The sequence below is a fragment of the Rhinatrema bivittatum genome, chromosome 3 (genome assembly GCF_901001135.1).
Source record: "Rhinatrema bivittatum chromosome 3, aRhiBiv1.1, whole genome shotgun sequence".
Taxonomy (NCBI): domain Eukaryota; kingdom Metazoa; phylum Chordata; class Amphibia; order Gymnophiona; family Rhinatrematidae; genus Rhinatrema; species Rhinatrema bivittatum.
Window position 1 is genome coordinate 261,019,604 of NC_042617.1, and position 12,389 is coordinate 261,031,992.

The following is a 12,389-nucleotide window of genomic DNA, read 5'->3' on the forward strand; positions in this document are numbered from 1 at the left end:
TATCAGCTGCAGCACATGTATAAGGGTGGTGTTTAAAGGGCATGAAAGAGACATTTTAAAAACCCTTCCAGTGTTATAATCGGACACATTGTCAAACAAGGCAACAAGTTCACCTAGAAAGCACCGGCGTCCTGCGTCCCTCTACGGAGAGTTAATTAAAGCAAACGTCTACTTTACAATCTGGGGCAGAGACGGACGAGCATGAACCATCCCGATGCCGCCACTGGTCTAGGATTTCTGGCACCAGGGCTATCATATCTCCTTCAGCTCTTGAAGCAATATCTGTGTAGGCAAGACGATGCCAAAAGGCAGGCAAACTGTGCCTCTGACGGCTAATTATACTATCGTTGGGTGGCTCGTCTTTTGCCTAATACACTGGAGAGAGAGAGAGAGAGACTGCAGTGTAGAAGCAAACAGCACAAGTGCCAATAGCAGGAGTTCATCGTCTACTTTGCTGCTTCTGTTTGAAAATGACATGGGTTCATCTTCCCTGCTCACCTGTTATTCAGAATAAAAACAGCAGACAAAACAGTTATAAAGTAAAACAGGGCAAAATGCCTCCCTTAGCCTTCTGCCCCTATCCCCTGGGGGACAATAATGACCATGAAACGACTGAACATAAAGCCACACTACAGTACAAATAAGAGCTTGATTCACTTAGTTTTGTTTTTTTGTTTTTTCCTCCCCATAGACAAAGAATGGGAGAAAGGCCCGAGTGAATCCAGCCCTAAATGACTTAAATGCATATTCTACTATCGATTGTTTTGAGGAATGTCTGTTCAAGAATTTAAGAAAAGGCACCTAGCCATGTTATGGGGAGAAATGCAAAGAACATCAAAGGGTTAACGATGATACTGATATACTGTGAAAGATTAATCTACAAATCTACTGGCCTGGAGTCTGCTTGCAATAACATATACTGCGCAATGCCTATCTTTCAAATCTATAGTCACGGGAAAGGACAAAGTCCCAACTTTGCGCCAGATAGCCATGTAGGTTTGTAAAAGATATACAAAATATATGTTGGCAGTACCGTATACTTTCAAACTTTGTCTTTTTTTTTTTTAATAACACAGAGAATAGATACTATATAACTTGGTAATTTAAACGTGAGCACTACTGCTGCACACAGCTTGCCTTTCCTAAGTAAGGTACATACAGGTATACTTCCTAGCTCAACACATGCACCTACAAACACCTCCACATGCACACAGCTGTACGCGCTGCCTTCAGCAGGGACGTTCCAATACACAGGACTGTACATTATCTTTACTTAGAAGAGATCAGTAAATCAGGGAATACGACAACCCAAAGAAATGAGTGAAGGAGCTGGAGGACAAACATAAGAAGTACAGAAATACAAATATCTTGCCATCTGAAAAAAATACTGAAGACCGTGAGAGCAATTTCAGATTTTTGAATTAGTTGCGTTCGCCTCTTTGGGCAGGCAGAGCGAGAGGGACCTCGTGGATTGGTTCGTAGCAGCCGCAGCAGTGGCGGCACAGGATCTGTTGCTAAATCCCAGTTAAGATGGGGGTGCCGGCAGAAGCGGGGGAGGGGTGGCAGATTCTTCCTCTGACCCAGCCTCGGCTTTAGACCCTGGAGCGCTGAGAATGGAGGGAGCGAGAGTGACCGTGCGCAGTCCTTCGAGCGGCTTGCGGTGCGGATGGCGACCTGGAGGCCCATCTGGAGGGCAAGCGTTGATTCGCTGGTCGAGCGGGGCGAGAAAACCCTCTGCCACTGGCAAATTTAAGTGGCACAGACATCTACAACACAAATAAATATTACCTTTTTATATCATTTGTGGCAAGATGTCCCACTGATATTATTTTGCCCATCTGGAGGAAGCACTGAGTGAAATGTGGCCTGGGCTGTACTTTTTTTTCTTTTCATTACAGAACATAACGAGTTATGGTTTTAGTTATTTTTTACTTAAGTATGACACTTGTTTTGGCTGTATTTTCTTTTCACAGAAACCTACAAGTAAATGGCAAGTCACAGTTATTTTGTTCTGCTGCCAAAAAATGTGGGAATACATCTGAATGAAGAGCTTGTTATTTCAGAGAGAGGGGAACAAATAAGATTGCCACCTGGCTCCATGTCATAAGGCAGTGTTTCCCAACCTTTTCATGCCCAAGGCACGCTCACATTAACAAAAACGTGCAGCACACCAGCCTACATGGTGCAGGCAGCATGGACATGGAGAGGAGTCATATGGCCAAAAGAAGAGCTAGGGAAACATTGAAAGCCCCTGCAGTCTCGCTTCCAAATTTTAAAACAAAGGGAGAGAGAGGGGGAAAAAGCACAGAACATAAGAAGTTGCCATATTGGGTCCGACCGAGGGTCCATCAAGCCCAGCATCCTTTTTTCAACAGTGGCCAATCCAGGCTACAAGTACCTGGCAAGTACCCAAACACTAAGTAGATCCCATGCTACTGATGCTAATAATAGTGGTGGCTATTCCCTAAATCAACTTGATTAATAGCAGATAATGGACCTTCTCTTCCAAGAACTTATCCAATCCTTTTTTAAACACAGCCACACTAACTGTCGGGCTGATACAGTAAAAGTCGCGGGCACAGTAAAAGTCGCGCGCGCAGGCCACTCTCTTGTGCGCGCGATTCTGTATTTAAATGAGGGCCCACGGCAAAAAGAGGCACTAGGAACACTAGCGCGTCCCTAGCGCCTCTTTTTGGACAGGAGCGGCGGCTGTCAGCGGGTGTGACAGCCGATGCTCAATTTTGTCGGCGTCGGTTCTCAAACCCACCGACAGCCACGGGTTTGGAAACCGGACGCTGGCAAAATTGAGCGTCCGGTTTTCAAGCCGCGGGCCGATTTCAAATTTATTTTTTTTTAACTTTCGGGACCTCCGACTTAATATCGCTATGATATTAAGTCGGAGGGTGCACAGTTTTTACTGCTTTTCTGTGCACTTTCCCGGTGCCTGGAGAAATTAATGCCTACCCTTGGGTAGGCGCTAATTTCAGAAAGTAAAATGTGCGGCTTGGCTGCACATTTTGCTTTCTGAATCGCGTGGGAATACCTAATAGGGCCATCAACATGCATTTGCATGTTGCGGGCGCTATTAGGTTCGGGGAGGTTGGACACGCATTTACGACGTGCTATTACCCCTTACTGAATAAGGGGTAAAGCTAGCTTGTCGAAACGCGCGTCCAATCGCGGGTTAACAGTGCACTAACCACATCCTCTGGCAACAAATTCCAGAGCTTAATTGTGCATTGAGTGAAAAAGAATTTTCTACGATTAGTCTTAAATATGTTACTTGCAAACTTTGTGGCGTGCCCACAAGTCCTTCTATTACCCGAAAGAGTAAATAACCAATTCACATTTACCCATTTTATACCTTTTATGATTTTAACGACCTCTATCATATCCCCCCTCAGCCATCTCTTCTCCAAGCTGAACAGCCCTAACCTCTTCAGCCTTTCCTCATAGGGGAGCTGTTCCATCCCCTTTATCATTTTGGTTGCTCATCATGCTGGACCAACTCCCTCCTATCAGGAGAAGGGAGAAATTGGCATGGTGCAGACAGCTGACTTGGTTACCTTGGCTGCCGCATGCAGCTGCCAGAGCTATTCCCAACACTCAGAGTCAGTGTCATCCTGTGCTCAGTGCATGCTTTCCCCATCTCATTCAGCCTGGGAATGGGACAGAGGTTGGAAGGACTCAAAAAAGGATGGGAAAGATGAGGATATGCTGTGTGCAATGCATGTGTTGCACAAAATGGGGCCTGGCTATCCATTCTCTGCCCATTAATTACCATATTCCAGGGCTCATGCTGTAGCTAGGAAGAAGAGGCAAGTAGTTAAGGGGTACAGTACTTATCAAAATTTTATTTTGTCAGATGCTGTGCCCACTTCTGGGTCAAGCCCTGCCCACTGACCCCACCTTCCAGCCAATCAGAGTTCACTTCTGGTTCAAGCCTGCCCCTTAGCCCTCTCCCCCCCCCCTTTTGTTGACATTCATCATAGCCTCTGCCCACACCATGTTTCTTTTATGTCACTTTTTGATGATATCACATCCAGACATGGCCCTTTTGGATGATGTAGACCGGGACCAGAAATACATTTTTCAAGATGGTGGTGGGTGCCTGGATACAGGAAATGACAGTCATCCAAGATGGTGGCTGTCGTGGAAGGGCTGGAAATTATGTCAGAGCAGCGCATGCGCACTAGAACCTAAACAAAGCACATTTGAATCGTGATGCTGTGACCCATTCCGCAGGCAGCCATCTTGGAATGATGTCACAGGCCATAAGATCACCTGAAAATGCTCACATGCTTTGTTTGCAAGGATAGAGCATGGAGGTCAGCCACGTTCGAAGGAATGACATCACCAGAGCATGCTCAGTAAGGAGCTGGGGTTTGAAAGGGTAGTTGATATTACTCAAAATAAAAATAAAATCTGTTTTCTTTTGCCACAAGCCATACATTTTTGTGCCCGAGTTTTTTGCCACAAGCCTTACATTTTTGTGCACCTCTTCCCCTGAACTCAGTGCTCCATGAGAAAAGAGGAAAGACTAGTTTTTAAAAAAGCTCTTCTCACTGGCTGAAAGCTCATCTCAGCAGAGAATTTCAGCCTCCCTTGTTTTATTGTAGCACAGAGAAAAGAAGTTTGGGTTTTACTACTCCATCCACCCCCCCCCCCCCTACTCACTGCAGTAGGCACAGACAGTAGACCCCCAGGCTCTTTTCAGTGCAACATACAAAGAAATCAGAGAACACTTTAATAAAACAAGAAGTGTAGCTATTTTTCAGAAAAATAATTTTAAAGTAGCATTTGTGTATCAGTGGCTTGCTTCTACCACCCTTCGGGCAGTGAGGAGCAGCGCTGCCATTCAACAGCAGTAAAGACAAGGCCCAGAAGAAAGGGGGAGGCCTGAAAGCTGTCGGTGTGTATGCTTGTGTGTGTGAGTGAGAGACAGCGCATGCACTGTATGTATGAGTCAGCCTGCATATGGTAGTGTGTGAAAGCCTGCATGTGTGCATGAGAGAGTGAGCGAACATGGGTGTGTCAGAGCCTGCATCTATATGAGAGTGACAGAGCCTGCGTATGTCTGAGAGACTGTGTATGCATGAGAGAGCAAGAAAGCTTGCATGTGTCTGTGAGAGTCTGTGTGTATGTGAAAAGGAGAGAGTCTGCGTGGGTGTGTAAGAGCAAGAGACCCTGTGTATGTGACAGCATATATGTGAGTGAGACAGAGCCTGTGTATGAGACAGCATGTTTGTGTGGGGGGAGAGAGAGGATAAAGATTGTGAAGCCCCCTTCCCCAATCCACAACAATCTATGGGTGACTGGAAATCAAAAGATCCTAGGTATGGAATGTTGGAGATTTTTAATCCTACTTTTTTAAATTTCATGTGTCTGCTGTTTGAAATATTTGGAATTTGGGAAATATTTTTTTAAAAATGAGTCATTTTAATTACTGTTACCTGCTTGAAATATTTATTCTTTTTATTAGTATGGTTTTAATATTATGAATGATGTTTTGCATTTCTTGACTTTATTGCTTAATGTTTTATGAGGAATGATGATGTTTCTGCTTTTCCGTTGTTGCACTGCATAATAATACAGTTAGGCCAGGATTCATCATTCTTTGCAGAATGATGAATCCTGCGAAAACGGTGGGGGGTGGGGGGCAGGCTTGCGAAAGCCCGCAGCCTTCGCACCACGGCGGTGTGCCGGCTGTCGGCTTTTGCACCAAATAGCACCATCGTGAAAGGTCGTGCTATTCAGCGTGCTACTACCAACGATAATGTTAGCAACATTATCGCCGGCAGCAAAGATACCGCAGACTCCTCCCCGCCCCTCCCCCCTAATTTGCATGAGATCGCATGCGAAAAGACCGCGTGCGATAAGCCTTTGATAAATGACCCCCTTAGATGGCAGACGAAAAAGGGGGATGATCAGTCACCTTAGTTGCAAGGATTCTTTTATTGAAATTACAGATAAAACTCCAAAATTAAACAAATTATTGCACGACTCAGGCTGAGTTTCGCCTGGTCACGGGCTGCTTTAGGGGCTGTGAGAATCAGAGGTTTCCTTTCAGCGGCATGGCATGCACATAATTGTGGTCAAAAAAGCTAATCTCGTTTTTCGGGAGTCTGCTTAGAGATTTTTTTTTAGCTTTAGTTTTAATTATTGGGTGTTATTTGATGTGTCTGCTATTTTGAAATATTTTATTGATGTTTGGAAAATTTAAGAAAACAATGTTATATTTTTAATCACTGGGTGTACTATTCATCAGCTGCTTTTAAATATTTATTCTTTTTATGAATATAGTTTTACTATTATGATTGATGGTTTATATATCTTGATTTTATTATTTGATGTTTAATGAGGAATGGTGATTGTTTTTCCATTGTTGCACTGCATACGGAGTCTGTCTTGTTACAGTTTCCAATTTAGTTTTTGTCTGCATGTTTCTAGTTATATTTTCTCTTTATTTTGTATTTGGTGAGAGTGTGTCTGTGTTCTGCATGGGTGACTGAGGTGAGGTATTCTGCTAACGTGTAGTTTCTGTCAGGCTCTCAGCTTGGCTTGTTCTGCTCTCTTAATATTAGGTGTATTGGTGTTTTATGGCCTGGTATAATATTTGTAGTCATTTCATAGATAGGGTTGCTATTTTTTGAGTGCTGACAGTGCTGTTTTTGTATGGGAAGTTTACTATATTGTAGTTCAGTTTACTTAAAGCTTTCTGACGGTCAACATGCTTTACAATAGTCCCAATTACATATTACTGCAAGTGTGTTTTTTTTTGCAGAGTTTTCTGCTTGGTACCACAGAGGTGCATGTAATTAATACATATATTATACGTAATATTTTTACCTTAAAACACACAATATTATTTTTCATGTAAAATCTGTTACTATAAATGCATATTTTTAAATGATTTGTGGGAAGGGTGGGGCTAGGAGTATGTGGAAGGCTGTAAGGTTCACCTATGATACCTAATACCCTTGTACCAGCCGTGGCTGCACTAACTCCATAAGAGAAAACAGGATTCCATCTGGAGCTGTACTGCTTTGGGTTAGTGGCTCTTCCCAGTCTCGGCCACGGCTTAATTTTCTCTTTTTATAAGCCCAGGGAACAGTGTGGATCACTTCTGGTCCCCCCTCCCCTGGAGTCAGTAAGCAGAGCACAGCCTGGGAACCATAAAAGCAGCAAACTGTGTAGCCTGCAGTCAATGGGTATGCACTAGAGTGGTGGGAGGATTGCGGAGAAATGGAGGCAAGCTACAGGCACAGGAAGGAAGAGGGTAAGCCAGTACAATAGTAGCATGTAGGAGTGCATGTGCTCTGTGTCACAGTAAGTGAGCGAGAAACACACACCCATACACACTTTGTCTGTGTGAGAGAGTGTGTGTGTAGGTATCTTTCTCTCTGATATTCACACACACACACACACACACACACATTCTGTGTGTGGGTGTGTTTTTGTGTCTAAGAAAGAGTATGTGTCTTTGTGGGTGTCAATGTGTATGTACCAATAAAGTTTCTGCAATCTAAAAATCTGTATGTGTGTCTGATAGAGATGTGATTCGGCCCAACCTTTTGGTTTGGCCTTCGCTATCAGCCTGCAGCGGGAAATTTCATTTCCCACGGTTCAGGCCAATTTTTTTTCAGCTGTCCCGAACTGAAAAAACAAAACACTCCAACCCTTCAGATTTAATTAATTACAATCCCCCTCCCTCCCGACCCCCCAAAAACTTGCCTAAAGTCCCTGGTGGTCAAAGCGGGGGTCCCGGGAGCGATCTCCCGCTCTCAGGCCAACAGCTGCCAGTAAACAAAATGGCGCTGGTAGCCCTTTGCCCTTACCATGTGACAGGGCCTATTGGTGCCATTGGCCGGCCCCTGTCACATGGTAGGAGCAATGGATGGCCGGTGCCGTGTGTGTGTGTGTGTGTGATAGCCTGTGTGTCTGTGAATGTGCCTGTGTGAGAGCTTGTGTGCTTGTGAGAGCCTTTGTGTCACATATAGGCTCTCACAGGCACACTTACACAGACACATTTTATTTATTTAAAAACTTTTATATACCGGTATTAGTATGCATACATCATACCGGTTTACAATGTAACTTGAAAGGCAGAAATTACACACATACAAAATGTATCTGTGAGGGAGAGGGAGCCTCTGTATGTTATAGAGAAAGGGAGTGTATGAGAGAATGAATGTGTTATTGTGCATGTGTGTGAGAGAGAAGATAAAAATTCATGATAATCTCAGGGTGACTGGAAATCAGTAGGGCGAGCAGAAGAATTTTTAATCCTTGTTAATTCTAATTATTGGATATAATTTGAGGATTCTACTCTTTTGAAATATTTATTTTTTTTGGGGGGCATAAAACATTTTTTAATTATTGGATTTTTTATTCATCAGATGTTTTGAAATATTTTATTGGTATTTGGGAAATTTTGGATATTATATTCATTAACTGGTTGGAAATATTCTTTTTATGAATATGATTTTACTATTATGATTGTTTTATATTTCTTGATTTTATTATTTAATGTTTTATGAAGAATGGTAATGTTTCTGTTTTTCCATTGTTGCTCTGCATTTAGAGGCTGGCTTGTTGTGTATTCTAGTTCAGTTCTTCTCAGCACATTTCTGTTTATAGTTTCTGATCTCTTTATTCTATATTTGGTGAGGGTCTGTCTGTTTTCGGCATTTGTGACCGAGATCAGATATTTAGGTGAGCTATTTTGCTGATGTAATTTCTGTGTAGGGATCTATAGCATCCTGGTTTCCTAATAAGAGTTTTATTGGTGTTCTAGGGCCTGGTGTAATATGTGAGGTGTTGCCTTTCCATAGATACATTTGTTAGGGCTGTTTTTGTATGGGAGGCTTACTATATTGAATTGGTCTGTTTATTCATGGCTTTCTGAGAGCCAAGCTCACACCCAATACATATTACAAAACATCTGATTCCACAGGAGTTCCAAGTGTCTTTTTGCAGAGTTTTCTGGTTTGCACCACAGGAGTGCATGTAAATATAATATGCATGTTGTCTTATTATTGCCTCAGAAGACTGTTCATTTGAATGCTCTTTTTCATGTAAAATTTGTTATAAATGCATAATTTGTGTGTGTGTAAACGGTATGGGTGTGTATGTGTGGGGAAGTGGCATGTGTGCCACGCTGTAAGATTTGCCTAGGGTACCTCATATCCTTCCCTATCCATGGGTGGGGGTGTATATGTGTCAGTTTTTAAAAATACAGACTGCAGGTCAGAGCTGGGCTTTATTTGATGGGCCCAGTAATTTTTCACACAGGGCAGCAAAAAATGTTAGCACCGGCCCTGCCCCAGGATTGTGACCTCATGCAGCAAGGAGTAATAGGTAGGTCACCAAGGCAACCCCACAGCTCCCATGGTACCACCTGCTTTTCTCTATCCAGAAGTCAGAGATGGAACTGCACCCCAACTACGGGAAAAAAATGCAGTTTCTTGAGTGATAATGATAATATTTATTTATTTATTTATTTATTTATTTATTATTTTTGTTATACCGAGTTTCATGACTAGCATCACATCAACCCGGTTTACAATTAACAATGTGTGTAAGGCAGAGAGTAACAAAGTAAACAATATTCCCAATTCAAACTTCAAATACAGTAAAACAATTATTTATTATTATTTATTTATTTTATAACTTTTATATACCAGCATTCGTAAAAAACATCATGTCGGTTTACATGTAACTGAGAAAGGAAATTACAATGATAGGTGGAGGAAAGATAAATAGTTAAAAGGAAGGTTAACTTTACTGTGGTGCCAACATGCATCACAGTTAAAACGCGATTATATATGATAAACCATATTAGACAAGAATTAGATAATATTATACAAAGTTAGACAAAATTAATTAATTACAGGGGGAGGTGGTGCGGGGGGCGGGAGGTGGAAGGTGAGGCGTGGGGGGGAGGGGGAGGAGGAGGGGCTGGGGAGGCAGAGGGTGACAGGGGAAGCAGGGGCAATAAAAGGGGGGGGGGGGAAGAGGGTAGGGTGGTGGAGGGAGGGAGGGGTGCTGTACACGAGATATGGCGAGCATTATGAGTAATTGTACAAGAGGCGGGGGGAAAGGGTGTAATAAGTGGGGGGGGGGAGGGGGGGAAACTGTAGAAGTGAGCTGTGGGGTAACGGTGAGGATGGTGAGTTGGTAACAGAAAGAGGAAGCTGCTTAGAGGAAGGAAGGTGGTGGAGGTGGGTGGGGGGAGGTGAGGGGGGGGGGCAGGAGGCAGGGGAAACAGTGAGGGTGTGGGGAAATAAAAGTGTTGCGAAGGAGTTACAGAGCTAAGGATGTGAGAAAGTTACAATAAAACAGGGGAAATTAACTAGGATCTGGAAGGGGGGAGAAATAGAACAAAGAAATATTTACATATCAGCCAATTGCATCAAATAATGTAGTTGTAATAATAATTAGAATTTTTTTTTTAATAGGATATTTATGGGAAAAACTATATTGTAGGCAAACTAAGATTCTGCATCCTTCCTTTTTTCCCAAACATACATAAAATATTAATTTTTTTAAGAAATAAAAAAATTGAAAAACTAAAACTGAGTTAAAACATGGTTAGACAGTTCAGTGCTGTTTCATACTGTAAGTTAAATCGCAATGCACTCGCATATTTTTTCCCATTCTAATTATGGCCGGTGGTGCTACTATCTTATCACGTTTCAGTTTTTTCTTTGGCTCTCTGTATTGAGACATAAAGGTGATTGAGTACCAACTTGTAAGGCTGCATCTCTGGGTCTATCTTATAAAACTATTGCTGTGCTGGCTACAGGCTGGAAAACAAATGATTCTCTGGGGGTAGACTGCTCCGCTCATTAGACAAATGTACTTTGGAAATTCCTTCAGTAAGATCTGTCAGCCTAGCATTAACCCGAAAACGCGCTCTCTCAGTAGCTGGTCTGACATTATGGAACTCTCTCCCAGATCATATAAGATTAACAGCAAACCATAGAGAATTCAAAAAATTACTAAAAACTCACCTCTTCACACATGCATAAAAATCTATATTAACGAACTATGTTCTATGAACTCCAATTCTGCTAGCACAACTTAGTACTGTAATGTAATGTATTGTGTTTTAATTGATGTAAGTAACAATGTTGTGTATGTTTTATCTTGTAAACCACCTAGACGAATAGACCCCTACCTCACTGTGCGGAATCTAAAAACTTTTAAACAAACAAACAAACAAACAAACAAACAAATAAATAAATAAATAAGAGGTGTGTTGAAAAACTACAAGTCCCCAGAAGGCATCTTTCCGTGAGAAGGGCAAAATCGAACAATTCCTGCTCAGAACAACAAAGATAAATATGCCTGGAATGTTTATTAAAACGAAGCTTCCTATTTAGGACTTCCTGAGAAGTCACAATCCAGGAGGTTTTCCTCTTTAAAATAAAAGAAAAACGAATGCTACTTTCAAATTATTTTTCTGAGAACTAGCCACCCTTTTTGATTTATTAAAGTGTTCTCTGATATCTTTGTATGTTGCACTGAAAAGAGCCTGGGGGTCTACTGTCTGTGCTAACTGCAGTGAGTAGGTGGGGAGGGAGTAGTAAAACCCAAAGGGGCGGATTTTAAGAGCCCTGCTCGCCTAAATCCGCCCAAATCCGGGCGGATTTAGGCGAGCAGGGCCCTGCGCGCCGGTGAGCCTATTTTACATAGGCTCACCGGTGCGCGCAGACCCCGGGACTCGCGTAAGTCCCAGGGTTCTCCGAGGGGGGCGTGTCGGGGGCGGGCCCGGTCGTCGCGGCATTTAGGGGGCGTGTCGGCAGTGTTTTGGGGCGGGTCCGGGGGCGTGGTTACGGCCCGGGGCGGTCCGGGGGCGTGGCCGCGCCCTCCATACCCGCCCCCAGGTTGCGTCCTGGTGCGCTAGCGGCCCGCTGGCGCGCGGGGATTTACGCCTCCCGGAGGGAGGCGTAAATCCCCCACAAAGGTAAGGATGGGGTTTAGACAGGGCCGGGCGGGTGGGTTAGGTAGGGGAAGGGAGGGGAAGGTGAGGGGAGGGCAAAAGAAAGTTCCCTCCGAGGCCGCTCCGATTTCGGAGCGGCCTCGGAGGGAACGGAGGTAGGCTGCGTGGCTCGGCGCGCGCCGGCTATACAGAATCCATAGCCTTGCGCGCGCCGATCCCGGATTTTAGCGGATACGCGCGGCTCCGCGCATATCTACTAAAATCCAGCGTACTTTTGCTTGCGCCTGATGCGCCAGCAAAAGTAGGCCAAATCGTGCGGTTTGAAAATCTACCCCAAAGCGCATATCTGTGCGCTGCTATAAAACAACAAGGGGGGCTGAAATTCTCTGCTGAGATGAGCTTACAGCTTTTTTTTTAGAAACTTTTTTTCTCATGGAGCACT

The 12,389-nt window shown here is 43.5% G+C and overlaps 1 protein-coding gene across 1 annotated transcript in view; it reads right to left on the minus strand.

Annotated features, from left to right (window-relative positions):
* Positions 1-1,023: 1,023 nt before the first annotated feature.
* The window catches only part of KIAA0408 (KIAA0408 ortholog), a 67,935-nt gene continuing 56,569 nt past the window's right edge, over positions 1,024-12,389 (minus strand). Inside the window, 1 exon segment of the mRNA XM_029596809.1 lies at positions 1,024-1,766. Within this exon segment, the coding sequence (XP_029452669.1) occupies positions 1,593-1,766 (174 nt within the window). The 3' untranslated portion in view covers positions 1,024-1,592.